The sequence below is a fragment of the Aedes albopictus genome, chromosome 2 (genome assembly GCF_035046485.1).
Source record: "Aedes albopictus strain Foshan chromosome 2, AalbF5, whole genome shotgun sequence".
In the NCBI taxonomy this organism is placed as follows: Eukaryota; Metazoa; Arthropoda; class Insecta; order Diptera; family Culicidae; genus Aedes; species Aedes albopictus.
The window spans coordinates 29,164,437-29,190,769 of record NC_085137.1 but is presented as its reverse complement, the minus strand read 5'-3'; the positions used below and the strand labels follow the sequence as shown (position 1 = coordinate 29,190,769).

Here is a 26,333-nt window from a genome sequence, read left to right as displayed (position 1 = left end):
TTCTCGAGGCAGTTTTCGACAAAATTTCTGAAAACTTTTCTGAAGCTGACAGGGAACAACGTGATGCAGTTTTTGCTGGTGTTTCAGTGCAATTTCAGAAAAATTGCCTGAAAAAATGACAATTACAAGTAAAATTATAAAAACAAAAATACAATTCGGGTATTTTTGTGGGAAAGGTGAATTTCCTTAGTCATATTCAGGAAAAAGCTGAGCATTGTTGAAACAACTCATAGAAGCAAGAATAACTGTTAGAGATTCTCAAAATAAGAACGAAAAAACAAAAAAAAAATGGGCTATAGGACAGTCTTGCAGAATTCCTGGTGTAAGTATCCCAGAAACGTCTGAAGATTAACTAAATCCTAGAAATCTGTGTTTCTCAACGAAATTTTGGATAAATTTTCGGGCAATTACAGAATAAAGCTTCCAAAGATATTCTTAGCAGAGATTTTTTGGACGATCCCTAAAAATGACGAACAATTCCAAAAAATCTCCTTGAATACCTGTGCGCTTGAGGAACAAACATTTGAATGACAAATTTATAGAATTCATTCCATACATAGCTACAGAACGAGCGCACCAAATTATTGTAAGTAATTATCTAATCTATCAATAGAGCTTCGTTTCTACTCCTATGTGTGCACAGAAATCCTTTTTTGTTATAAAGTATTGATCGAATAAAATAATGCAAAGCATGTGTTGGATCCAATTTGGATCACATCACCCACAACGATAGCCATAACATGTTTGTAAACAACCCATGAATATAATTAGATCAATCACAATCACTTGACGGATAAGCCCATCGAGCATCAACTTAGAGAGGATGGAGGATGAAAATAAATATTACCTAATAATGAATGTTGGCTAAACGGAAACGTGTGCCGTGCGGACAAACAACTCCGCCAGAGCGGGCGAAGGAAGATGCACATTTGATTTAACACGCATTTCTTCGCACGCCCATCTCGACCACTGAAGCTGACGACGATGATGATCGAACACACGTCGCCTCGTTTGGATTCAACCATTTGCCGGGGTAACCCGAGCAGGCAGTTGGATGGAAAAGTGTTCAAATTAAAAAAAAAAATAAATAAAAACTGAAAATAATTCCTCACTTTTTGGTTTTTGATTTTTTTTATATATATAAAATGGTAGTAATAGTTTCAAAAATGTTTTTTTCACATGTTTCTGAAAAGTTTATAAACATTTTTCACCAGGAAACAAATCAGGTGATTTCTTGATTTTTCCTGTAAATGTATGTGGAAACCGATTTTGAAAATGTTGCTCCATTATTTGATAAAATATCTAAAAACAAAAAAAAAGGAAAAGCATCTAGTTTTTTCAGACTCTAGTTTAATTTAAAAACACTTCACTAATACTTCACTTTTGCAAAAGAAAATAAAAAATGAATAACTCTTTTAAAGAAAAACTAGAAAGGACGAGCAAATTCCTTTTAATTCTACTACTGTGCTTATCTTCGGACAGATAGGCCTATTTCGTCTGTGACTTACAGACTTCTTCAGTGTCAAGTGCTCGACTCTTGAGTAGTCGAGCACTTGACACTGAAGAAGTCTGTAAGTCACAGACGAAATAGGCCTATCTGTCCGAAGATAAGCACAGTAGTAGAATTAAAAGGAATTTGCTCGTCCTTTCTAGTTTTTCTTTAAAAGAGTTATTCATTTTTTATTTTCTTTTGCAAAAGTGAAGTATTAGTGAAGTGTTTTTAAATTAAACTAGAGTCTGAAGTAACAAGTTCTACTAAAAGCTCTAAAGTAATAGTAAAATCTAGTTTTTCCTTAACATTCCATTTCATTATCGGTTATTGTTCGAGTGGATGAAAATAGCTTGTTCTCAAACTTTCAAAACGATAACTCGATTTTCACAGATTTTTGCTTCCTCTAAGTGAGAGGTATGGAATAAAAGTATGTTTGGGGGAAAATTTGATAAAAACCTCAAGTGTCAGGTAATGTATCCACAATTTATTTGCATTTTAACTTGTAAAGAAATGTAATTTTCTTGACAGAGCAAATGCCAACTTATGATAGCTTTAAATGTATAGGTATTAACTGTACAAGTTTCTTTGGAATTTTCATGCATTTTGATTTTTTTCATTTTTTTTTCTTTTTTTTGCCTTTTTGTTTTGTAAACTGAACACCCGGTAAAATAAACATTTCTATGATAAATTCATGCACGAACTAGTGCTCGAATATTTATGACTTGTCTATGAAAAGTATTAAACGGGCACTTTTCGGATCAGCATTCAAACAAAAAAAAAGAAAAAAAAATGAAAGAATTTATTCCAATATTTTGCTCGGGCATTCAAAACTGTAACGGATCTGTCGGAGCCGGCATTTCTTTTCTGCCCGAATCGTCCATCAGTAGTGGGGCATCATTCAAAAGAAGTTCTATGTTGTTTTTGACTCTCATTTGTATAATGTTAAACCTGCGGCGGCGGCAGCGGTGTGATGGCGTACATACACCACCTCAGTAGCGGTTTAAATAGTTGCCGGGTCTCGGTCGGTTACAACAAAGCTTCCGATTGAAAAGTCCAACAACCGGCGACGACGACTACGGTGATGAGTGGAAACCGAACGAACCAGAGAGTGATGAGATCATTTGCTTGCAGTAGCAGCTACAACCAAGTTAATAAATGGAAATTTGAAAAATGATCACGCGGCTTCGTTGGCCAGTCAAGTGAGATAACTTTTGTGGTTTTTCGTTCGTGGCCTCAAGGGATGGATGCATGCAATTTCGGTGATTCGGTGATCGAGAAAAGTGGCACGTCGGGGCATTCGATCCGGTTCAGGGAGCCAGAATCTGGGTAATGAGAAGCGTTTTTATTTTATTCGATCGGTAGCATTGTGTCGAATTTGTAGTTGAAGTATTTCAACCAAATCGGAAAGTCATCGACGTCGATCACTTCTGTTTTGGTAGGTCATAAGAAAATATAGTTTCCAGGTGGATCTCAATTTTCAAAATTAGAAAAAATAAGAAAAAAATTGAATAAAATCAAAAAAATAAAAATAAAAGAAAAAAAATTAAAAAAATAATGAAATAAAAAAATATAAAAATGAAAAAACAAATTAAATAATCAGAATATTAATTAGCAAACATTACATGTACGAACACACACGCTCACATATCTACAGACGGACAATTTTCAAAGTCGTTTAACAACTTGACAACCAATCATTCGAAAATCATCAAATTTTACCAAATATCAATTTTCAACTGAAGCTGTGCACTTTCTTAGACCATTTTAATGCATAAATTCAAAAAAAGACTTATCGGATGCATCTGGAAATGATAAATCGTCCGAAAGTTATGCACCACCCCACCAAGGACAAGGTACAGTTACACGAACCGTTCTGTTTCGCTGATGACAGCGAGGAATGAAGTCGATGACACGATCCATCAATGTCGGGCAGCAGGTCATCCGAAACACAACAATCGAGGGGTATGAATTCGAGTATGTAACAACACCACACCGTATCCGGTCGCCACTTTTATGGCTTTCGATCACGCACATACCTACACATAAGCCCATATCGACGGACAGATCAAATAATCAAAAATCAACCTGTTTGTTTGTGGCTCTTGTTTTTATTTCGGCAGTATTTGATTTGGTAATCTCCGTCTGTTTGATGCCCTGAGGCATCACATCGGATAGGCCATCGCAACTTGTTTGGGGTGTGGTGTGACGAGGCGAGATCATGATAGGGTTAACCCCCCCGAGGTGCGGATGAGGAGGTAATCAATCGGATCGCGGATGGTTTATGGTTTGCGAAAATTTGATTGCAATTTTATGACGTGCGTGAAATATGAGTGTTTTGAAAGTGGAACAGATTGTCATTGTGATAAACGTTGTTACCGAAACGGCCGAAAGTGTGGAGACTAAATTTGATTTCTACGAGTTATAGAGTTGACATTTAAATCTGAATTTGAGCTATCCGCTTGGCTATCCGTGAACATAGTTGACTAAGTTGACAGTCTCTGAAGGTCAAGTCTATAATAATACCTAGATCAATATTTTTTTTTCATCTGTATTAACGAGATTTTTAGAAATAAAAAGAAAATCGGGTTAAGTACGGTTCCTTTGAATTCCACTAAGAATTTGTATCCTTTGACAGATACGTATTTCGACCTCAACTATAAGGTCGTCTTCAGTGTCTTGTACTTGACTCGACTGAGATTTTTAGTCCTAGACCAGTTCATCTCGGGACCCACGCTTTACTTCCCTTCCGAAGGAAGAATTGAGTTTGTTGGGAGTGGGATTCAATCCCAGGTCCTCGGCGTGATAGTCAAGTGTACTAACCATCACACCAGGTCCGCTTCAAGATCAATATGATTCGAACTATTCAGATTTAAGTTGCACCATTTGTTCGGCAATTGGATGACCAATTCCAGAGTGACAACTGTTGATGATGATGGGAAATGCAATTGAAGTGGCAACTGGTTAGCTACTTTAATTTACCAACTTTTTTCGGCTATAGGATCAGCTGTTAAAGTGGCTCGATATTCAAAAATTCTACCAGTCTGACCTACAAGTCCACAATAAAACCCGAAACAATATAATTTCGGTTGCGCCACTTTTTTGGCATTTGGATTTGGCGTTGCCAATTTCAGTGGCAACTATTTTTGGTAGTAGGATTGGCAAATGAAGTGCCCATTGGATATCTACTTCAATTTGATGACTGTTTTGGCTATTGAATCGCCACTTGAAGTGGCAACTGTTTTGATCATGAGAGTGCCAACTGCAGTTGCAATTGGATTTATTTCGGATTTTATTTTTGCAACTGTCGTTTGGACTGTGGTTGAATACTCAGAAATCAGTAGTGTGTGGAAACTCAACAGTTATCTGCCCTTTTGATTGGTTCTGTTTAGTTTCAATTGGCAGGCATTTTAGTCTGACGTTCAAATCCACAATTAGATCAGGTCATCCAATATGATTTGAACATTCCAGGTTTAAGCCGCACCATTCGTTTGACAATTGGATAGTCAACTTTAAAGGCAACTGTTTTGGCAATGGAATTGGCAGTTGGAGTGACAATCGGATAGCCACCTTAATATGACAGCTGTTTTGACAACTGGATCAGCAATTAAAGTGGCAACTGCTTTGGCAATCGGATTGGCAATTGAAGTGGCGACTGGATGACTACTTCAGTTTGATTACTATTTCGGTCAATTCAAGTGGGAAATGGTTTGGCAACAGCTATGGCAATTGGAATGATATAATTTTGACACATGGTTTAGCCAAATGTATTGACATTTGTATCAGTCATTGGTTTGGCATTTGATTTGTCTTCTAGAGTGGCATTGGTTCTGGTTCAGGTTTTACGTGGTTTGAATGGGCCTCAAAATTGGATTGCGTTTAGGTTGACGCTTGATTTGTTCGAGGTAGTTGTGGATGTTCTTCATATTGATATTTCGATTCAAACTGTGACACTTTAATATGGCAACTGATAAGGCTATCGGATCAGCAGTTGAACTGGCAACTGTTTAAACGGAAAATGGGAATGGCCATTGTATAGCTGCTTTAGTTTGGCTTTTGGATCAGCTGAAAAGATAGTTTTAAATTTAAGTTTCTAGTAGATCCCAAGTCTTATCTGCAAGTCGACAGTAAAACATATCAATATGAATTGAAATTTTAAAACTTGAGTAGCGCCATTTGTTCGGCAACTGGATAGAAAGTTTAAGTTTTTCAGTGATTGCAATAGCTTTTAGAGTGGCAATTAGATATGGCCACTTTAATTTGGCAACTGTGTAACATTAATTCTTGAATATGATTTAAATCTGGATGTACGGGAAATAAAATTAACAGTGTAATGCTTATGATACACTTTGACCTCTTTTGCAACATGCGCGCCATCTCTTGCCCTTTCTGAGACACCTGAAGCTTTTGCATAAAAAAGTATCGATAGTTTGTCTCGCAAGTTTCCGTGAGTGCCTCCATGGATCTCATAACTGACCACAAAAAGTATTTCAAAAAATCCCTAATTGAACTAATCCTAGAGGCTAGCCAAATATCCGCTACCTGCTTGTATAACACAATACAAGCAAAGGTAGAATGAGATCGATAGCTTAGAAACGTTTAAGGCAAAATGAGATGGGGTTGTTCGAAATTGCGTTCGACAAAAATAGGTACGCAATAGGGGGGGTTTATAAAAACTAAATTTTCCGACCGACATTTTATTCTCGTGCGATTCGTCAAGTTTTCTAAATCGGTGAAAATTTCAAATTACCAGTTAGCCAAGTCAAAAGTGATTTTGGGAAGACAAAATTGTAATAATCAGTGATCAAAACAGTTAATTGATTATTTCACAATCTTTGGTAAAAACCTATTTTAAATGAAATCTAGTGGAAAACCTTTAACTTTTCTCGAATAATTTTCGTAGATTAAGATTAAGCCAGGACAGCCATTTTGAAAATCACTCTAAGTGTGACTAAAATACCAGATCAAAAGGGTAAGATGAAGAATTTTGATCTCTTTAAAAGAGTGAAATGTGAATTTGTCCTTCTAATCGATTGACCAGGTGATTCCCGCTGGTCATCGCGGGTGTTTATCCGGAGTCGCCGGCTTCTAGGAAAATCAGTTCGTTGGCTCGAACCAGCCCTGCGACCGGACCACTCTCATGCGAGCGCCCATCAATCGCGCAACATCCGAAAGCTTTCCGCAACGTTTCTCGTCGCAGCATCGGCAAGCTCATCCCATAATTGTTGCCCAAATCGTCTCACACCGAAACATCGCACAATCGGCAAGCGTTAGGCACAGAAGTTTGAAGAAGTGCCATCTGCGGGTGAGTAGCCGAAACTGTGTTTACACGCATAGCAAGCAAACGAACGGTGGAAACGGTTGCGTGTGGATAGTTGTGTTGCGGATCGACCCCTGCATGTGGAGTGTGGAACCTCGCGAAACGAAAAAAAGTGCATGCGCATGCGATTCAAGGTCACGTGAACGTTTGAATCGACGTGATAGGATTGTTCAACAGATCCTGGAAAGTCGAACGACGTGGGACCTGCTCGTCGGAAACTGTGAATGGTTTGCAGCTAGAAAGGTCAGATCTTTTTATTGTACATATTTTTTTCTCGTTTTTTAGCTTGTAAGGACAAATTAGAATTAAGCTCAAAGAATATTGGTGACGTCACCTTCACGAAAGCTAGGCCTATGTAAATTGCGAAAACTTTTGAATAAACTGGAATTGAAAACTATAGGCCCTCACCAATTCGAAGGTTGACGAGTTATGCGATTTGAATTTTCTTATAATATTTCCTTTATTTGTCTCATTAAGCCTTATTCGCAAATTAACTTGCTGTTTAGGTAAATTTTGATAAATTTGATTGAGAGTTAAGTTAGTTCAGTTGGGTGAACTTTGAAGCCAACCTTGTGGTTAGCTAAAGTGATCGGTGTTTGAGGGAATAACCTACCCGCCCTAGAAAAGAGCCTCTGCCGGGCCACTAACAGCCTCAGTAGTCTCACGTTAAGTGAGTGGCGCTTAAACTACTGCAGGTCTCGTACCCTAAGCATTCGTTACATTTTGGCGCCCAACGTGGGGCCCGAAGGATATCCCGTGAGATTTTTGATTAGATTATCGATAATTTGGATTGAACTTTAGTATTATTTGTGTATAGAAACTTAGTTGAATTCGTTGGAAAGATTGGTTTAGTAAATTAGATTATTATTATTAAATTGAAATTTTCTACTTGAATTTGATTGTGCTTCAGGTCTGTAGAACCTTAGTAACAAATTGAATAAATATTTGAATTTTGAGTTTTTTTTTTCCCCTTTTGCCGTTAAAATTACGAAAGTAGTAGGATGGATGGCTATCGTATTAATGCGAATGACCTCCTTGAAGAGGAGTTGGACTACGAACTGAGTATTCGGTCCCAACCAACTAACGTACCGATTGTTGCCAAGCGTCGTTCTCTCCGCAAATGGCTAAGAGGCAACGAAGATCCGAACTTTATATTGAAGTCTCGGTATGAATTAGCTCGGGATTATGTGACTATACCCTACAAACTCGAAGAAATCGAGGATCAAATAATCAATGGAAGGAGTGCAGGTTGCCTATCGCGATTGGTTCATTATCATAAACGTGTTCGGCGTTACGTGGTTCAAACGGAGAAACAGAAGGATCAACAGAGGATGTTATTGTATGTGATTACTCAATTGGCAGTGAAATATTTTGCAGCGGATTTTAGTGAAGTGATGTGGATGGTACCAACGTGCCAAATTGTGCCAATGTCGACTCAGCTACCGATGGCTTCAACCACCAGTCAGGACCAGCAATCGGTTGCGGGACCCAGTGGAGTGCAGCAGACAGTGGAGGCCCCCTCTGGAACAGTCGGTAGTGAGCCGCCTGGCATCGTTTCGGATGATCGGGAAATGGAGAGTGCCCCGTTGAGCATTGCTGCTCCGGTCAACGAACAGTATGAAGCAAGAGCGACCGAGGAAGAAGGAGCCGTTGGAGGCTTGTCCGTCACACAACCGCATAACAATCCGTTTATTCCACCGGATAACCTACCAACCTACCGTAGGTCTGATTATGTGGGCCAAAATGCCGCAGTGGAGTCCAATCGACGTCGGTCTGCTCCTGGATTTCTGAGCAATCCTACGGTTCAGTCCCTGAAGGAGCAGCCTCGGACCAGCAGTTCTCCAATTGTGACTGAGGGACCAGCTCAGCCGACCCTCTCGGCTAGTTTCTTAGACAAGACGTTCTACACTCCTCCGTTTCAAACCAACCTTGCTCAACTACATGTGGGTAGGCCGATTCATCCTGATCATCTGTCAGTATCGCAACCCCTGCCGGAAAGGGAATCGGTTAGACAGGCCGTTCAACCCCGAGTCGAGGGAGCAACCTCCTCGGTACCGAGTAACCCTGAAAGAAATGACAGAAACATGAGTGGATATGTTCATGCGTCACAGATTGAAAACTATGTTAAAGCATACCTGGACAGATTGATAGAGAGTGGTTCTCAACGTATGACGCCCCCGGATGTTGATGTAAGCCGGTTGGCCGATCGGATTACTAATATTGAATTTCGGGATACTGAAGCTTTCCAGATTTCTCGAGGTGATATGAGAGGATTAATCACGCCTGACCAATCGCCTGTTGCACCATTACAGTTGTCGTCGCAGAATCGAGAAGAGCGGGTTCCATTGAGCTCTGATGTGGGATGCAGACCAGCTCCGACAAATAATCGTCCTATCTCACCGCGAGACCCATATTCTATGCCTCGTCAAGGTATCTCGCATCAACCACGAGGAACATTCCCGAACCCCTACGATTCGTCAGTAGTTCCCAATGCTCAAGGGTCATCGGGGTATGCACGACGTCAACCTCATCAACAATGTAACATTATTGAGAAGTGGCCAAAATTTAGCGGCGATAATAATGCTATTCCAGTGACTGACTTTTTACGTCAGATAGACATTTTATGCCGGTCATATGACATAAGCAAGCCAGAGTTGAGAATGCATGCGCATCTCTTGTTTAAGGAGAATGCCTATGTGTGGTACACGACCTATGAGGATCGCTTTCAGAATTGGGAAACTTTGGAGAGTTACCTGAAAATGCGGTACGATAATCCCAATCGGGACCGTATCGTAAAGGAGGAACTTCGAAACCGCAAGCAACGACCAAATGAGCTGTTTAGCGCTTTTCTAGCCGACATCGAGATGCTCGTCCAGCGATTGAACCATAAAATGACTGAAAGGGAGAAATATGAATTGATCATAGAAAACATGAAGATTGGGTATAAGCGCCGTTTAGCCTTGGAGCCGATACAATCGATTGAGCACTTGGCACAAATGTGTTACAAGTTTGATGCTCTCGAGCCAAATTTGTATGCAATAGGACTTCCAACGAAAGCGACGGTACATCAACTTACCGCTGATGACGAAGAAGAGGACAACTACGATTCGGCGGAAATGGATCAGATCTTTGCGTTACAGAAGCGGTTTAGCAAGTTCAAACGAGCTAATAAGGATGGCTTAGGAGATTCAAAGGGATCGTCGTCAGAGAACGGATCACAGTTAGTCTGTTGGAACTGTAGGCAGACCGGACATCTGTGGAAGGAGTGTAATAAGAGAAAGGAGATCTTTTGCCACATTTGTGGACATGGGGACACTACTGCGTTTAGATGTCCAAATCAACACAATCTGAAGCCACGAGAAGACGAGGAACCAAAAAACGAATAAGCGAGGAACGGTGTGGGAATCGCGTTTCCTCATCCGTTAATAATCAGATTCCCAATCCTCAGTATTCTCAGTTCAATAAGGTTCTTCAAATCGATACCCGAGTCCATAAATGCCCCCATCTAAAAGTACAGATAATGTCGGAAGAAGTAGAAGGTTTGGCTGACACTGGTGCGAGCCTATCAGTGATCAGCACGGTGAAGCTTATACACAAGCTTGGTTTGAAGATTCAGCCGCTTCAACTACAAATAACTACCGCAGACGGAACACCTTATCATTGCCTTGGATTTGTGAACTTACCAGTGACCTATAAATCAACAACCCATGTTCTGCCAACCATTGTAGTGCCAGAGATGAAGAAGGATCTAATCCTAGGAGTCGACTTCTTGGATAAATTCGGTTTCCAGCTGGTCGGTCCTCAAGTACCTAATGCCGAGCCGCCATCACTTCGAGAAGGTTTATGCTGCGTAGAAGAATACTTCGGAGATCGAGAAAAGATTTGTTTTCAGGTGGAGCCTGTATCGCCACAGGAAAATCAAAAGGAAACAAATATCGAAGTCGACGAAAGCCTCGAAATGCCCACGATTGAAATTCCGGAGAATACTTTGAATTGTCCCGAAGATCTCCGTACAGAACATGCCTTGTCCGGAGAAGAACGGTTAGCCCTTTATAATGTCGTTAAACAGCTACCAGCTACTAAGGAAGGATCTTTAGGCCGAACTCACATCATCGAGCATCAGATTGAGCTACTGCCAGGGGCAACACCTCGGAGAATCCCCTCATACCGTTGGTCCCCTGTCGTAGAACAGGTAATCGATGCGGAAGTCGATAGAATGCTCAAGTTAGGGGTAATCGAAGAGTGCGCCGGAGTTGTAGATTTCGTGAATCCTCTACTCCCTATCAAAAAAGCTAACGGCAAATGGAGGATTTGCTTGGATTCGAGGCGACTCAATCAAGGCACAAAACGCGACGACTTCCCCTTCCCAAATATGATGGGAATTCTTCAAAGAATCGAGAAATCGAAGTTCTTTTCGGTTATCGATCTCTCGGAATCGTATTATCAGGTTCCATTAGCCGAGTCAGCCAGAGATAAGACAGCCTTTAAGACCAATAAAGGACTCTTCCGATTTACCGTTATGCCTTTCGGACTTACCAATGCCCCGGCTACTATGGCCCGTCTGATGTCCAAGGTTCTTGGACATGATTTGGAGCCCCAGGTTTACGTTTATTTGGATGACATTATCATCGTTTCAAATAGCCTGGAGGAGCATTTGAAGCTCATAAGGATTGTAGCCGCACGCCTTCGCAGAGCAGGATTAACCATTAACCTTAGCAAAAGTAGATTCTGCCAAACGGAAATCCGCTACCTTGGTTACGTTTTATCCGAAAAAGGTCTAGCAATGGACGTCAGCAAAATCCAACCCGTGTTGGATTACCCGAGTCCAAAAACCGTGAAGGACACCAGGAGACTTCTCGGATTAGCCGGTTTCTATCAGAAATTCGTGCAAAACTATTCCGACATAACCACACCCATTACAGACCTCCTGAAAAAAGGTAAGACGAAGTTCGCATGGAGCGAAGAGGCGGATATAGCTCTACGAAAGTTAAAAACGGCCCTAGTTACTGCCCCAGTCCTTGCAAATCCCGATTTTCATACGCCTTTCATTCTCGAAACGGATAGTTCCGATTTGGCTATCGGTGCTGTACTGGTACAGATTCAGGATGGCGAACGACGGACTATCGCATACTTCTCGAAGAAGTTGTCCAGCACTCAGCGTCGGTATAGCGCCACAGAACGGGAGTGTTTAGCTGTTCTGATGAGCATCGACCATTTTAAACACTTCCTGGAAGGGTCACAGTTCACAGTGCAAACGGACGCTATGAGCCTGACGTTCCTTCATAGTATGTCCATCGAGTCCAAGTCACCTCGAATTGCACGGTGGGCTTTGAAGCTGGCGAAATATGACGTGCTCTACCAATATAAGAAGGGATCGGAGAACATTCCTGCGGACGCACTGTCGCGATCTATCTATACGATTGAGGACAATTTGCCTGATCCGTACATAACACAGTTAAGAACCATGATCGAAAAATATCCCGAGCGCTACAAGGACTTCAAGATTACCGAAGGGAAAGTCTTTAAGTTTATAACTAACAGCACCATCATGGAAGATCCAGGATTTAGATGGAAGTACGTTGTTCCGCTAGCAGAACGTCGCGATCTTATTAAACTCGCCCACGAACAAGCTCATTATGGGTTTCTAAAAACCTTGGCCCGCCTACGTGAACGCTATTACTGGCCGCAAATGGCGTCCGAGGTCCAGCGCTTTTGTAATAGCTGCCAGATTTGCAAAGAATCCAAAACCCCTAATCTTAATGTTCGACCGGTCTGCGGAAAACCGAAGATCTGTTCTCGGCCATGGGAAATGATATCTCTTGATTTTCTAGGGCCTTACCCGAGATCGAAAAATGGCAACATTTGGCTCTTGGTAGTGTGCGACCATTTCTCCAAATTCATAACCGTCCAATGTATGCGTAGTGCTACCGCCCCCGCGGTATGCATGTTTGTCGAGCACCAGGTATTCAACTTGTTCGGTGTTCCAGCCATTTGCATAACGGATAACGCTACAGTGTTTAAGTCTGAAGCATTCACGAAGTTACTGAAGGCCTACGATGTCACCCATTGGAACCTCGCAGTGTACCACCCTAGCCCGAACCCGGTTGAGAGGGTAAATCGAGTTATAGTTACTGCAATTCGTTGTTCTCTTCATCAGCAAAAACATCATCGGGATTGGGACCAATCTATACACCAGATTGCACAAGCTATCAGAACAACTGTTCATGATAGTACAGGCCACACTCCGTTCTTCATCAACTTTGGGCGAAACATGGTTAGCTCAGGTGCCGAATACGACTTTTTAAGGGAAACAGCCAACCCGGAGGAAAGTCCAGTCAAACTAAGCGAGGATATGAAAACGCTCTTTGGTATAGTGAGGCAAAACCTATTGAATGCGTACCAGAAATACTCCAAGACATATAACCTCCGAGCGAATATGAAGCATACTTTTGAACCTGGCCAAATAGTCTTCAAGAAAAACATCAATTTATCGGACAAAAGTAAGAATTTCGTGGGAAAATTAGCAAGTAAATTTACCAAAGTGCGGGTGAGAGAAAAGATAGGCACTAATTCTTACATTGTCGAGGACTTGGGTGGGAAAAGAATCTCCGGAGTTTACCATGGATCATTCCTAAAACGAGCCTAGGATCATCAAACTCAAGCTATGTCGATGTCATCATTGGGTGCACATAAACTACGAGTATTGTTATCATCAAAACACTCCTTTGAGGTAGTTTATTTCAACGTTGAGGAAGTCACTTGAAGTGTGAACTCACGTTGAAGATGCATAATGAACCAGCTATGTCGATGTTGAGCCCAGTCTCCATCAACCAGAACTTCCATGAAACACTCCTTGAGGAATCGTATTACGTGTTTGAGATGTCACTCTTTTGTTTCCTCACACGTAAAGTAGCCATCCGTAGTAGTTTTTGTTGTTTACATCTGTAATAAATTCCATAGTAATGTAATGTATCCATCGTACGTCGGTCCGTTCAAATCAGTAAATTAGAGTACTTACAGATAAAATTTCACCACCAGTAATAGTTCCTCTAGTATTTCACATTATTAAAGTAAGCTTTCATATTTTTTTTGTCTAAAACCGTCTATTTCATTAAAAATTTTGCTAACTTCACTAAAACTTTCACTTTTCATTTTCAGTACAGACTAGTTTGACAGTGTTTTGTTTTGATTTAGTTTTTCTTACTGGATTAGTTATGCGATGTTTTCTATGCGGCTATTCTGATTGGAAAGCCCTCTCACTGAGAGAGCGAGCTTTTGGGCGTATATGAGAATGAGAATGATTTTAGTTGCGGTACACGTTCGTAAAGAAATAGTATTTTCCAATTATTATTGGAGTTAGTTTGTTAGAGAAGAGATTAATTTTCAGATATGTCTGAAGTTATTTGGTTATTAGATAAGGAAGTTTGACCAGATTTGTCTGATGTTCGTAGGATTAGAGTGAATGAGAGAAGCAGGATGTTATTAAGGAATGATGTCATATTAGATCAGAATATCCGGTAGAAAATTTCAATCTTCTGCTTACATTTTCATTAATAGCATCAATAGTCAATACCAATAGCCCAATCCCAATAGTTCAATCCGATGTTTCGATTTTCTTTAAGTTACGTAATAAGTTTTGAGTTTTGATATTGTTCGATCGGTGTCGTAATAATAATATAGGTATTTTCAAATTTAAAAAAAAAAAAAATGAAATTTGAAAATTTCATTTTTTTTTAATTTTAGCATCGGCGAAAATGTAACATTAATTCTTGAATATGATTTAAATCTGGATGTACGGGAAATAAAATTAACAGTGTAATGCTTATGATACACTTTGACCTCTTTTGCAACATGCGCGCCATCTCTTGCCCTTTCTGAGACACCTGAAGCTTTTGCATAAAAAAGTATCGATAGTTTGTCTCGCAAGTTTCCGTGAGTGCCTCCATGGATCTCATAACTGACCACAAAAAGTATTTCAAAAAATCCCTAATTGAACTAATCCTAGAGGCTAGCCAAATATCCGCTACCTGCTTGTATAACACAATACAAGCAAAGGTAGAATGAGATCGATAGCTTAGAAACGTTTAAGGCAAAATGAGATGGGGTTGTTCGAAATTGCGTTCGACAAAAATAGGTACGCAATAGGGGGGGTTTATAAAAACTAAATTTTCCGACCGACATTTTATTCTCGTGCGATTCGTCAAGTTTTCTAAATCGGTGAAAATTTCAAATTACCAGTTAGCCAAGTCAAAAGTGATTTTGGGAAGACAAAATTGTAATAATCAGTGATCAAAACAGTTAATTGATTATTTCACAATCTTTGGTAAAAACCTATTTTAAATGAAATCTAGTGGAAAACCTTTAACTTTTCTCGAATAATTTTCGTAGATTAAGATTAAGCCAGGACAGCCATTTTGAAAATCACTCTAAGTGTGACTAAAATACCAGATCAAAAGGGTAAGATGAAGAATTTTGATCTCTTTAAAAGAGTGAAATGTGAATTTGTCCTTCTAATCGATTGACCAGGTGATTCCCGCTGGTCATCGCGGGTGTTTATCCGGAGTCGCCGGCTTCTAGGAAAATCAGTTCGTTGGCTCGAACCAGCCCTGCGACCGGACCACTCTCATGCGAGCGCCCATCAATCGCGCAACATCCGAAAGCTTTCCGCAACGTTTCTCGTCGCAGCATCGGCAAGCTCATCCCATAATTGTTGCCCAAATCGTCTCACACCGAAACATCGCACAATCGGCAAGCGTTAGGCACAGAAGTTTGAAGAAGTGCCATCTGCGGGTGAGTAGCCGAAACTGTGTTTACACGCATAGCAAGCAAACGAACGGTGGAAACGGTTGCGTGTGGATAGTTGTGTTGCGGATCGACCCCTGCATGTGGAGTGTGGAACCTCGCGAAACGAAAAAAAGTGCATGCGCATGCGATTCAAGGTCACGTGAACGTTTGAATCGACGTGATAGGATTGTTCAACAGATCCTGGAAAGTCGAACGACGTGGGACCTGCTCGTCGGAAACTGTGAATGGTTTGCAGCTAGAAAGGTCAGATCTTTTTATTGTACATATTTTTTTCTCGTTTTTTAGCTTGTAAGGACAAATTAGAATTAAGCTCAAAGAATATTGGTGACGTCACCTTCACGAAAGCTAGGCCTATGTAAATTGCGAAAACTTTTGAATAAACTGGAATTGAAAACTATAGGCCCTCACCAATTCGAAGGTTGACGAGTTATGCGATTTGAATTTTCTTATAATATTTCCTTTATTTGTCTCATTAAGCCTTATTCGCAAATTAACTTGCTGTTTAGGTAAATTTTGATAAATTTGATTGAGAGTTAAGTTAGTTCAGTTGGGTGAACTTTGAAGCCAACCTTGTGGTTAGCTAAAGTGATCGGTGTTTGAGGGAATAACCTACCCGCCCTAGAAAAGAGCCTCTGCCGGGCCACTAACAGCCTCAGTAGTCTCACGTTAAGTGAGTGGCGCTTAAACTACTGCAGGTCTCGTACCCTAAGCATTCGTTACAACTGTTTTGACTATTGGATCGATAATTGAAGTGGCAACTGTTTCGGCCACAAGATCAGCAATTGCAGTTACAATAGGATAGTCACTTAGATTTGGTTTTTAGATAGAGACTGAAAAAGGTACACATCAGGTTTCTAAGAGCTCTCAAGTCTGATCTATATGTTCACAATTGAACCAGACCCAAAATTGCAATTTCCCACCCCACTAGAGCCCTTTCACAGTTGGTGTGTACGGGATCGTGAATAAAACTACGGTTAATCATCAAATCGTTTTGGTGTCTTTTGCACACTTATTCACCATCTTGTAATAAATTAGTGTGCAAAGGACTTCGACACGATTCGATGCGAAAACGCAGTTTTTTCACGGTGCCACACTTATACTAACTGCGAAAGTGACCATGGTCTAGTGGGGTGGAAAATGCGCAATACATATGATTTGAACATTCCCGACTTCAATGGCGCCTATCGTTCAACAATTGGATAGCCAACTTTAGTAATGTTTTGGTAATGGAATTGGATATTGGAGTGATAATCCGATAGCCACTTTCAAGTATGGCAACTATTTTGACAACTGGAACGGTAGTTAAAGTAGCAACTGTATTGGCAATCGGATTGCCAATTGAAGTGGCAACTGCATAGCCACTTTAATTAGGTAACTGTTTTGGTAACTAGCTGGCTCGGCGAAGTGCCAAACGGCATGACAATGGGAGTGGCAACAAGTTTGGCAATTGAAATGACAATATCAATTCACCGCATGGTTTAGCAAGGTTGATATACAATAGATATAAATAATGATTAGAGTGGTAACATGTCTCCCCCTCCAGAGAAATATTGATATTTGCATTTACACAGGGCCTTATTTTTAAAGTGGAGTTCTGGACAACACTATAGTGGGACTCTCTTTCTAGAGGTTATACATATATAAAACAATATTCGTAATTCTCCCTAAAAATGTCGTTGTGGAAGAATTTTCACGTTTCGGAATTCATGACATTAGATGAATCATTAGATAAATTGAAAAACCCGATTTAATCCACCTATGGTGAACAGAACCCTTCTTACACCTATTAAAAATATTGATGTATTATTCGTATTTAACAAATTTATTTTGATTGATTGACCAAAAGTTCTAGAAAATATTGTGGATTTGGCATCTATTGGTTTGGTTTTCAAAATAGCATCAGACCATGGACTTAACTACCAGAAATGCCAGACACCTCCTAGAATCTTGTATGGAATGTTTAAAAATAATAGCTTCCATATCCAACAAATGGATAAGAAAATCAGCGAGATACACTTTGTCTAATATCTCTTAATCAGTCGAATAAATTAGCTCCGAAGTACTTGGTATTCATAGTTATGGTGCAAAAAGGACAAAAATGCTAGTATACACTTTATATTATTATTATTATTTATTTATTTATTAAAGAGGTTTTAACAAAAAGTCATTCGCCTCCAATACACTTTATATGAGATCAGCATTATTTATTGAAAAATAATTTACTTTAGACTGGTCAAAATCTAATGCAAGAGAACAAGCGAATATAATAATAAAAAAAAGGAATTTATTGAAATACTCTTCGAAAGATATCTCAGTAACCAAATGTCCAATCGAAATAAAATTTCAGAACCTTTTACAAGGATATTGTAGCTTTCATTTGGTGCTTAGAGAACCCAAATAGGTTGACAGATGGCTGAGATATTTATTATGATACAATTTCTCAAAAATCTCTCAAAAAGTTAACCTGTATTACTCTCAAGTACTCTTTGAAACATATCTCAGTAACCAAATGTCCAATCCTAATAAAATTGTATAGGGTTCTACTAGGATATTGTAGCTTTCATTTGGTGTCAGGAGAACCGAAATCGGTTGACAGACGGCTGAGATATTTATTATGATGCACTCGGGCAAAAATATCAAAAAGTTTAGTTGTATAAATCCTAAGTACTCTTTGAAAGATATCTCGATAACCAAATGTCCAATCGAAATTAAATTTCTGGGCAATCTACTAGGATGTTGTGGCTTTCATTTGGTGCCAAGAGAACCCAAATCGGTTGACAGATGGCTGAGATATTTAATATGATACAAAAAGTTTAATTGTATAGCTCCTAAGTACTCTTCGGAAGATATCTCTGTAACCAAATGTCCAATCGAAATAAAATTTCTGGGCGATATACTAGGATGTTGTAGCTTTCATTTGGTGCTAAGAACTCAAATCGATTGACAAACGGCCGAAATATTTATTATGATACACTTGGTCAAAAATCTTAAAAAGTTTAGATGTGTGACTCATAAGTACTCTTCGAGAGATATCTCGGTAACCAAACGTCCAATTGAAAAAAAATTCAATAGCGTTCTACTAGGATGTAGTAGCTTTCATTTGCTTCCAAGAGAACTCAAATCGGTTGACAGACGGCTGAGAAACGTGCGTGACTTTTTTTTGTAACGCACATACACACACACACATACACACATACACACATACACACACACACACACATACAGACATTTGCTCAGTTCGTCGAGCTGAGTTCATTGGTATATGAGACTCGGCCCTCCGGGCCTCGGATCGAAAGTCGGTTTTTCGAGCGATATTTATACCCTTCTTATGGGTGTAAGAAGGGTAAAAACTTATTGATATTAGCCGAGGTTTTCGAGATATTTCAAGGAACAACTACTGGGGGATGATTCTATGGCGCGTAGAATGTATGCATAATAAGTTCTAACTCGTCAAAGGAGTTTCTGGCGATCTTGTTATAGAAGTTTCGATAAAAATTCTAAAATCAGCTTTTGGCAAAAGTTTATAAAGACCGAACAATGTTTTTTATAAAAACTTTTTATTTTCATGCAAGAGAATCAAAAGCTAAATTTGTGGAATGTTGTAAATTAATGTTCTGTAAGTTTTGTGATGGTTTAGGATTGAGAAATGTTTTCTGATTCGTTTCATGGTTAGCTTAGGATCAGTTTTGAGCTAGCTCTAGAATAGTTCTAGATTGGCATTGAATTGGCTTTGGTTAGTTTTTCTTTGAACTATGATTGGCTTTGAATGGCCTTGTATATTGGATTTGCGTTTCATTAGGTTTTCGTATACTTTTGATTGGCTTTGTATTTGTATGGAAAATAATTTTTAATTGACTGTTAATTTTGAAGAATAAAATGGAATTTACTTCGAAAAGTTATAGTTTATTTTTTGGTTCAGTGTTGGTTTGATTTTATTTAAAGGTATAGGCAACCAGATTACCATTAAATTCAACATTTGAAGCTATTCTAAAACCAAAATTTCAAGTCTTCTTAATACCAGTCTAAAGATTCAGTGGTTCAATTAAATGCCCATCGGCCCTTCTTGATATCAAATCCTTAAAATTGGAGCTTTTGGAGTACCGACGGGTTTAAGTTCTTAATAATTTGGACATGATTCTTTTAAAATAAAAATAAAATTTTTGATTGAGAAAATTTTAAAAAATTCTAAATTTTGGAAAAGAAACATTTGGTTAGCAGACAAATTCTTTGGAAGTGTTATAGTTTTTTTTAGACTGCACCACTTTGCAGAAAAATATTTTTCTCTAAATTACTAAATTTTTATTTTGAGTCAAGCAAGGCAAACCTTAAGTAAATCCAAGTGCCAAACCAAAATAGAACTTAACGGCCAATTTCAAAACCAATTGAAAGTCAAAATATTCAAAAAATATTTTTATTAGATTAAGACCGAATTTTGATTCGACTTTTTTCTGAGATTTGACTTATTCTTTTTGTTGTAGTATAAGAGTTTGAGTTTTTCCGAAACCATAACTTTGAATTTGTTTTGAATTACCCTTAGAGTAGCTATTATTTTACACTTTTTCAAGATTTTCACTGTTTTTGTTTAATTTTGTTATAATTAGGCGTAAACAAATTTTATTTTAACTTTTTGTCTCCTCCCTCAAAAAATTGTTGTAAGATTTTGGTTTCGTTTTAAAACAAATCTGTAATCAAGTAAAGTTCACAAGAATAACCACAAGACAACATACTTTCGTTCATCACTACCACATGACAAACTGTTTCAATAAAATCCATAGCAAATCCAAACGTTCAAACATTGCATAATTATCATAACTCGTAAGCTTACATAGAGTGGATAGTAGAGCCGCAGTCATCCACGCGATGCAGTTAGCAATATATTACATCTGCCACTAGTCTAAGTAGCTAGTCAGTCTAACCTATCCTCGAGAGAAGGAGGAGCGAAAAAAGGGGCACAAAACCGCAACTAATAGTAATTATCACCAATGCTTAGATCACCTGTCTCGATACCACACCCACCCTCTTCCATTGGTGTCTGTTGAAGCAATGGATTGGTCTGGCATGACCACCACCAGTCAGGTGGTACAGAAGTAAATGTAAACTGGGATCTCCATGTAGAAGAGACTCAGATACATATGAAGACTTGAGTAAAATTTGTGAACTATTAGCTGGTTTATGCCAAAATCTCCAAGAAATCAACATTTTAGAATTTCTTCGACGTGGCTGAAAGTATCTTTAATAAAGACAAATCAATCAATCAACGATATAAACATGCAAAATGATCATTTGGCAGAGGAAGCTCTCAGTTAGTAACTGTGGAAATGTCCATAGAATACAAAAGCGGAGGACCCAGTTTGGACCCATTTTGCCAAGAAGTAGAAGTAGAATAATAAGATTAAGAATAAGAAGAAGGAGAAGAAGAAGAATATAAAAAAGAAGAAGAAGAAGAAAATGTAGCATATTCAAGGTACAAAAAATAAATATCTAAACAGTCTCAAATATGGATTAAAAAGGGTTGGACGAGATTTGAACTTACAATTTCTGGGCTGAAAGCAAACGCCCGATTGCGCTAGACCATTGTATCACAATCGTGAAGAAGTTACGATGAAAATATCCTAAGCTACAATCTAGAGTTAAATAAGCTATGGGTAAGGTTCTGTAAACCGTCAGCAAACCACGATTCTTTAAATTTGGTTTTAAAATAGTTTTAAGAACCTCTTCACCTTCAAACTTATTTGAGTTAAACAACTTTCGCTTTTATTTCAGTTAACCTTAAATTTAAAATCATCAAAAATCCTCACAAGCGTAAGCGTGACATTTCCCCTAACTCATCTCCGATTACATTCAAACATCCTGCGATGACGTAGTCTCAATCTCCCGAACAGGTTCCTCAGCGCAACAACTACGTTTGACATAACGAAGCAGACCAACGACAACCGCAAGCAACGGCGCGACATGTGTTTGGTGGTATTTGATGTTGAGCATTCACGCCTGCTGCCGCAGCCATAGCCACCAACGCAGCAGCCAAAGAAACGTCACCCGGCTTGTTTACATTTGGCGAGTCCGCGCGCACGCTCGCGCGTCCATTCATTCGGACGCGGAAATAAGACCTTTCTCGCACGCGAGTAAGCGCGCGCTTACAAAGGGGGAAATGTTTTTGCGACTATCGAAAAATAAGTTGTTTATAAAATTAATGATTTTTTTTCTTTTTTTGCCGTTGCAAATATTTCATTTGCTTTATGTCACCCCGTTCCTTCAAAAATCCCAGAATATTTAGGGGTGGCCAATGACTCAATTTTCGATAGAAATTTTTTTTCAGGCTATAATTTTTCAATAGTTAAAAAATACCTTTTATTTTATTTTTGTTTTTTTTTCGTTTTTTTTATCTTCCTTATTTATTTTTGTCCCTCGGACATAAAAGAAAAATAATATTTGCATCATATATATTTTTTTTCTAATTTTTTCAATATTTTTTTTAATTTTCTCAATATTTTTTTAATTTTTCATTAAATAAATTATACAAAGTTGGACAAATTCCATAAAAAAATTGAATAAAGCCGTTATGATATACAGCAAACTAAGCACTGAGCATGTGATCAATAGTGTTGTTTTAAAGTTGTAATGTCTTTTATTTGGCGTAAACAATCAGAATTGGAACATTGAAGCATTGCCAATAATTATATTTTTTAATACGATGCGTTCAATTATTTCGTAAAACGATTTGTAATGATTTGATCATAATTTTCCACATGTTTGTAAAATAAGATGATTTTGATGCTTCACAGTTTTATGGGTGGAAATATTAATCAGCATCAACAGTAATTCTGGTTTTAGACGTTACATTTCATTGTATCTTAAGCACACATCCCCCAAACTACCCCTTAGATATATCGCCGCAGTCAGAAAACCGGTGACCGATCATACCATCATCGCAAGATATTGGTAAGCCGTTCGTTCGTGGGGGGATTAGCGAGTCGTTTAACCACTTTTACCCACAACATCAACCAACATCAACAAACAACAGCGCCACGTGATTCGTTTAAGATTATGCCAACAACGCAAGGCAGAGATGCTGCCACCATGGCGTAAAATCAGCTGGCCACCGCTGCTGCACCGACCGCCCGGTCCGGACGAATGCTCATTTATATGCGTCAAAAATAGGTATAAAGTTTTGTCACACTCTCTCTGGAAGGGGGTGCGGAATGTGGAAATGACCGATTGGTGGTAGGTATAGGTAATCGATGAAGTAACACAGCCGGCAATTAGTTGCCGTCATATTATGGCGTGTCGGGGTATATGTCTAGTGGCTTCTGAATCCTCGAGATGGATTTGAGATCATACCATTGAATTAGGCTCAGTGCACCAGTTATGGCTATAGTACCTCAAATTCGCCATAGTTGAATTTCAACCCGTAAAGATACAAATCAACAAGAAAAAAATCGTGAACAACAGATCACGATCACAAAAGATGATTGCAATCATTCAAACTTCACAATTTGCGCAAATTATGGTAGAAATAAATCATTTTCCTTAACTTTTCGGCCTCCTTGCACCCTATTTCGCCATAGTGTACCAGTTATGGCAACTCCCATAAGGAATGCATGTAAATAGTGCGAAGTGGAACCCAAATTAACAAATGTGTCCATAACTGGTACAGGGTTCCTATCATTGGCACACGCCGTAATAAATACTAAAAGTAGTTTTGGCTCCGTTTTTATATCTTTCCTGTAAAGTATGCAAACTAATCAATCATTTGACTTTTTGTTTACATTCGTCGGTCTTCTTCTTATTTTTGTAGAAATAGTTTTTCTTAGGTAGTGCGATAACTGGTACAGGCACCCTAGTTCAGAAAATAATTTATTGAATTAAAAAAAACATCGCTGTAGGGAGCACAAAAAAATCAATGAACTCGATTGGAAAATTTTTTGGATTGCTCCAGGCATTGTTTCTGAGATTGATTATGATTTCTTTAAGCTAAGATGTCTTTGGGAGTTTCTTTCGATTTTTTTTTAAATTATTTTTCTGTTTTTTTGTAGTTTATCTCGGGACAATTATTTTTCTGTCTGACTTTGAGCCTCAAAATTTTCCAAGTAGCTCAGGATAGTCAAATGCTTCTTACTATTTTTTCCCGAATTTCAATTTTTCATAAATTGTCAAAATAAAAAAAAGATTTTTAAGATTTTTTTCTACAAAAAAAAATTCACGCACAGTTCTCTCGTGAAGTTCCTCCTGGTTTTCCTCATACTTCAAACAGCTCCATCAGATGTCCGTCCATTAAATTTACCAAAGCCTAAAATGGGATGCCATCTGTGGTTTTCCTGTGCTTCGAATATTAGTTGTTCAAAAATAATTTCAGAGGTATCCCGACTAGAAAGTTCTAACAAAAATATAGCATAATTATAATAAACCATGATATTTATAACTCATTGTTGTATAATCATGTTCAACATCCTTGGTGTTTTTGAAATATTATAACACAAATGTATCACATTAAGTTATAAATGTTGTTTGTCAACTCATTGTAATATAATTTAGTTTTGATTCTTCGACATTTTAACAAACACATTACAAAATTGTATCACATGTTGATAGAAACTAGAGACCCTGAAGCTAATATTCATATCACATTCTGTTATAATTTTGATCTGATTAGAACAAAATAGATCATTATCTTGATAAGACAAGTTTGGTTTTTGTTACAATTTTAGTTATTTTAACATCATCCTGCATCTAGTTTATAACACAATATGTTTTTAAAACTATTATAACATCATAACACAATATGATATAATCTTGATATAATTTTCTTGTCGGGATATCAAGGGATCGCTTAAAAGATTCTTCAAGGAAGAACCTTCACGAATCTGAAGAATTTATCGAAGAAGCTTTTCGGATCTGCCCTGTAAGAATTTCCACAAAAGTTTCTTCAGAAGATCTAAAGTCTTCCAGAAGATCCAAAGTTATTAAGGAATTTTTTCGAGAAGTTTCTCTAAGAGCTTCTAGAGTTGTTTCTTTGGAAGTTCGTAAAGGATCTTCTTAAATATTTTCTCCGGGAATATCTCATGGGGTTTCCTCAGATTTTTTTTCTAGACGTTCCGAAGTCGAACGATTCCCAATATTTATATTGTAAGAATTCGAAATATTTTAAGTGATTTTTTCATTAAGTTTATTAAAAACTCGTCAGGATGTTTTTCCAAAACTTTCTCAGGGAATTGCATCTCTTCCTTCACAAATTCCAAGCAAAGTTTCTTCAGGAATTCTTCCAAATATTTCTTTGGAAAATCTTCCAAAAGGAGAGACTGCGGAAACTTTCTCGGGAATTTGTTTTCAAAATACTCAGGTATTTCTAAAGGATTTATTTTGAGAATTGCTTAAGAATTTTCTGCAAGACTTTTTCATTGTAATAAATTCTCTTGAAGTTTTTTCAATAATTTGCTCTTGCAGTTCTTTTAGAAATTTGTTCAAAAGTTTCTCTAGAAATTTTCCACGAGTTCCTCTGAAAATTCTCGCAGGAATTTATCGGGGATTTTTTTTTTCAAAATTTCATCTTTTTTTTATTTTTTATTTAATTTTTATTTCTGTGTATTTTAACCTGAGCTAATTCTACACTAATTTCATATAAGATCACTATCATCCAGGAATTTTTTTTTATTGAGACAGACAATATAAAAAACGCCTATAAAAGGATTGCCCTGGTCCCTCAGGGAACTCTTAGAACAATATTCAAAAGAATTCCTAGAGAAATGACCGAAGAATCTCCAGAAGAAATTTCTGAAAAAACTTCTCTAGGAAGTCCTAAATGAACCTCTAGAGAATGTTATTGAAAGTCTTTAAGATAAACTCCTGAAGGAACTTCTGAAGAAAAATCAGCAGGCATTTCTTAAGGAACTCCTGAAGAAATACCTGCCGGAATCATACCTGCAGAAATTTCCAACATTATTTCTAGGAGAATTTTCTGAAAATATCCTAAAGAAATCCCTTCAGGAGCTTTTGAAGCAATTATTGGACAAACTCATACAGGAGTTTCTGGTGCGATTGCTGAAGAATTTTGTTGAGGAACCCCTACGAAAATTCCAAAAATAATTTCTGAATGAAATCTTGCAACTGTTACTAAAGGAGTTCGTTGAAGAATGTCTGAGAGAACTTCTAGGTGATTTTTTGCGGGAAATTCAAGAATGTTTCCTGAAGAAACTTCTGGAGGAATTCCTGAAAGAAATCCGCAAGGAATTCCATCCGGAATCTTTGGAGTTCGACTTCTTCTTGGCGTAACGTCCCCACTGGAATAGCGCCTGCTCCACAGTTATTAACTGAGAGCTTCATTTGCCAATGATCATTTTGCATGCGTATAACGTGTGGCATGTAGCGATGGACAATTTTGAATCTTTGCTCGTAACATCGATGGTTTTGTTCCGAATAATCGATTTTTTGAATCGATGTTGAAGCCCCACGAAATCGACCAAATCGATTCTTAGGATTCTAGATGAATGTTTCTCAATAATGTGAAAGATCACCTCTTAGGAACATTCTCAGGGTTATGGGGCAATCTCTGGGGATTCTAATGGGATGTCTGAGTTTCTCTCAGGATTCTAGGAGAATCCCTCTCAGGATTCTGGAAGAATTCGTCAGGGAGTTCTGGGGATATGCGTCTAAGCATTCTGGGAGAATCCCGTGGAAAACTTCTCAGGATTCCGAGGGAATCCATCACAGCATTCCGGGCAAATC

General features: G+C 38.4%; 2 protein-coding genes across 3 annotated transcripts in view; both read left to right on the top strand.

The window, feature by feature from the left end:
* The window catches only part of LOC109402335 (protein Shroom), an 835,627-nt gene that overhangs the window by 505,772 nt on the left and 303,522 nt on the right, over positions 1-26,333 (top strand). The window lies entirely within an intron of this gene.
* Positions 3,428-10,206, top strand: LOC109412136 (uncharacterized). Its single transcript, XM_062849379.1, has 2 exons — positions 3,428-6,461; positions 6,531-10,206. The coding sequence occupies exon 2, from the start codon at positions 7,811-7,813 to the stop codon at positions 10,193-10,195; it is 2,385 nt and encodes a 794-aa protein (XP_062705363.1). The 5' UTR covers positions 3,428-6,461; positions 6,531-7,810; the 3' UTR covers positions 10,196-10,206.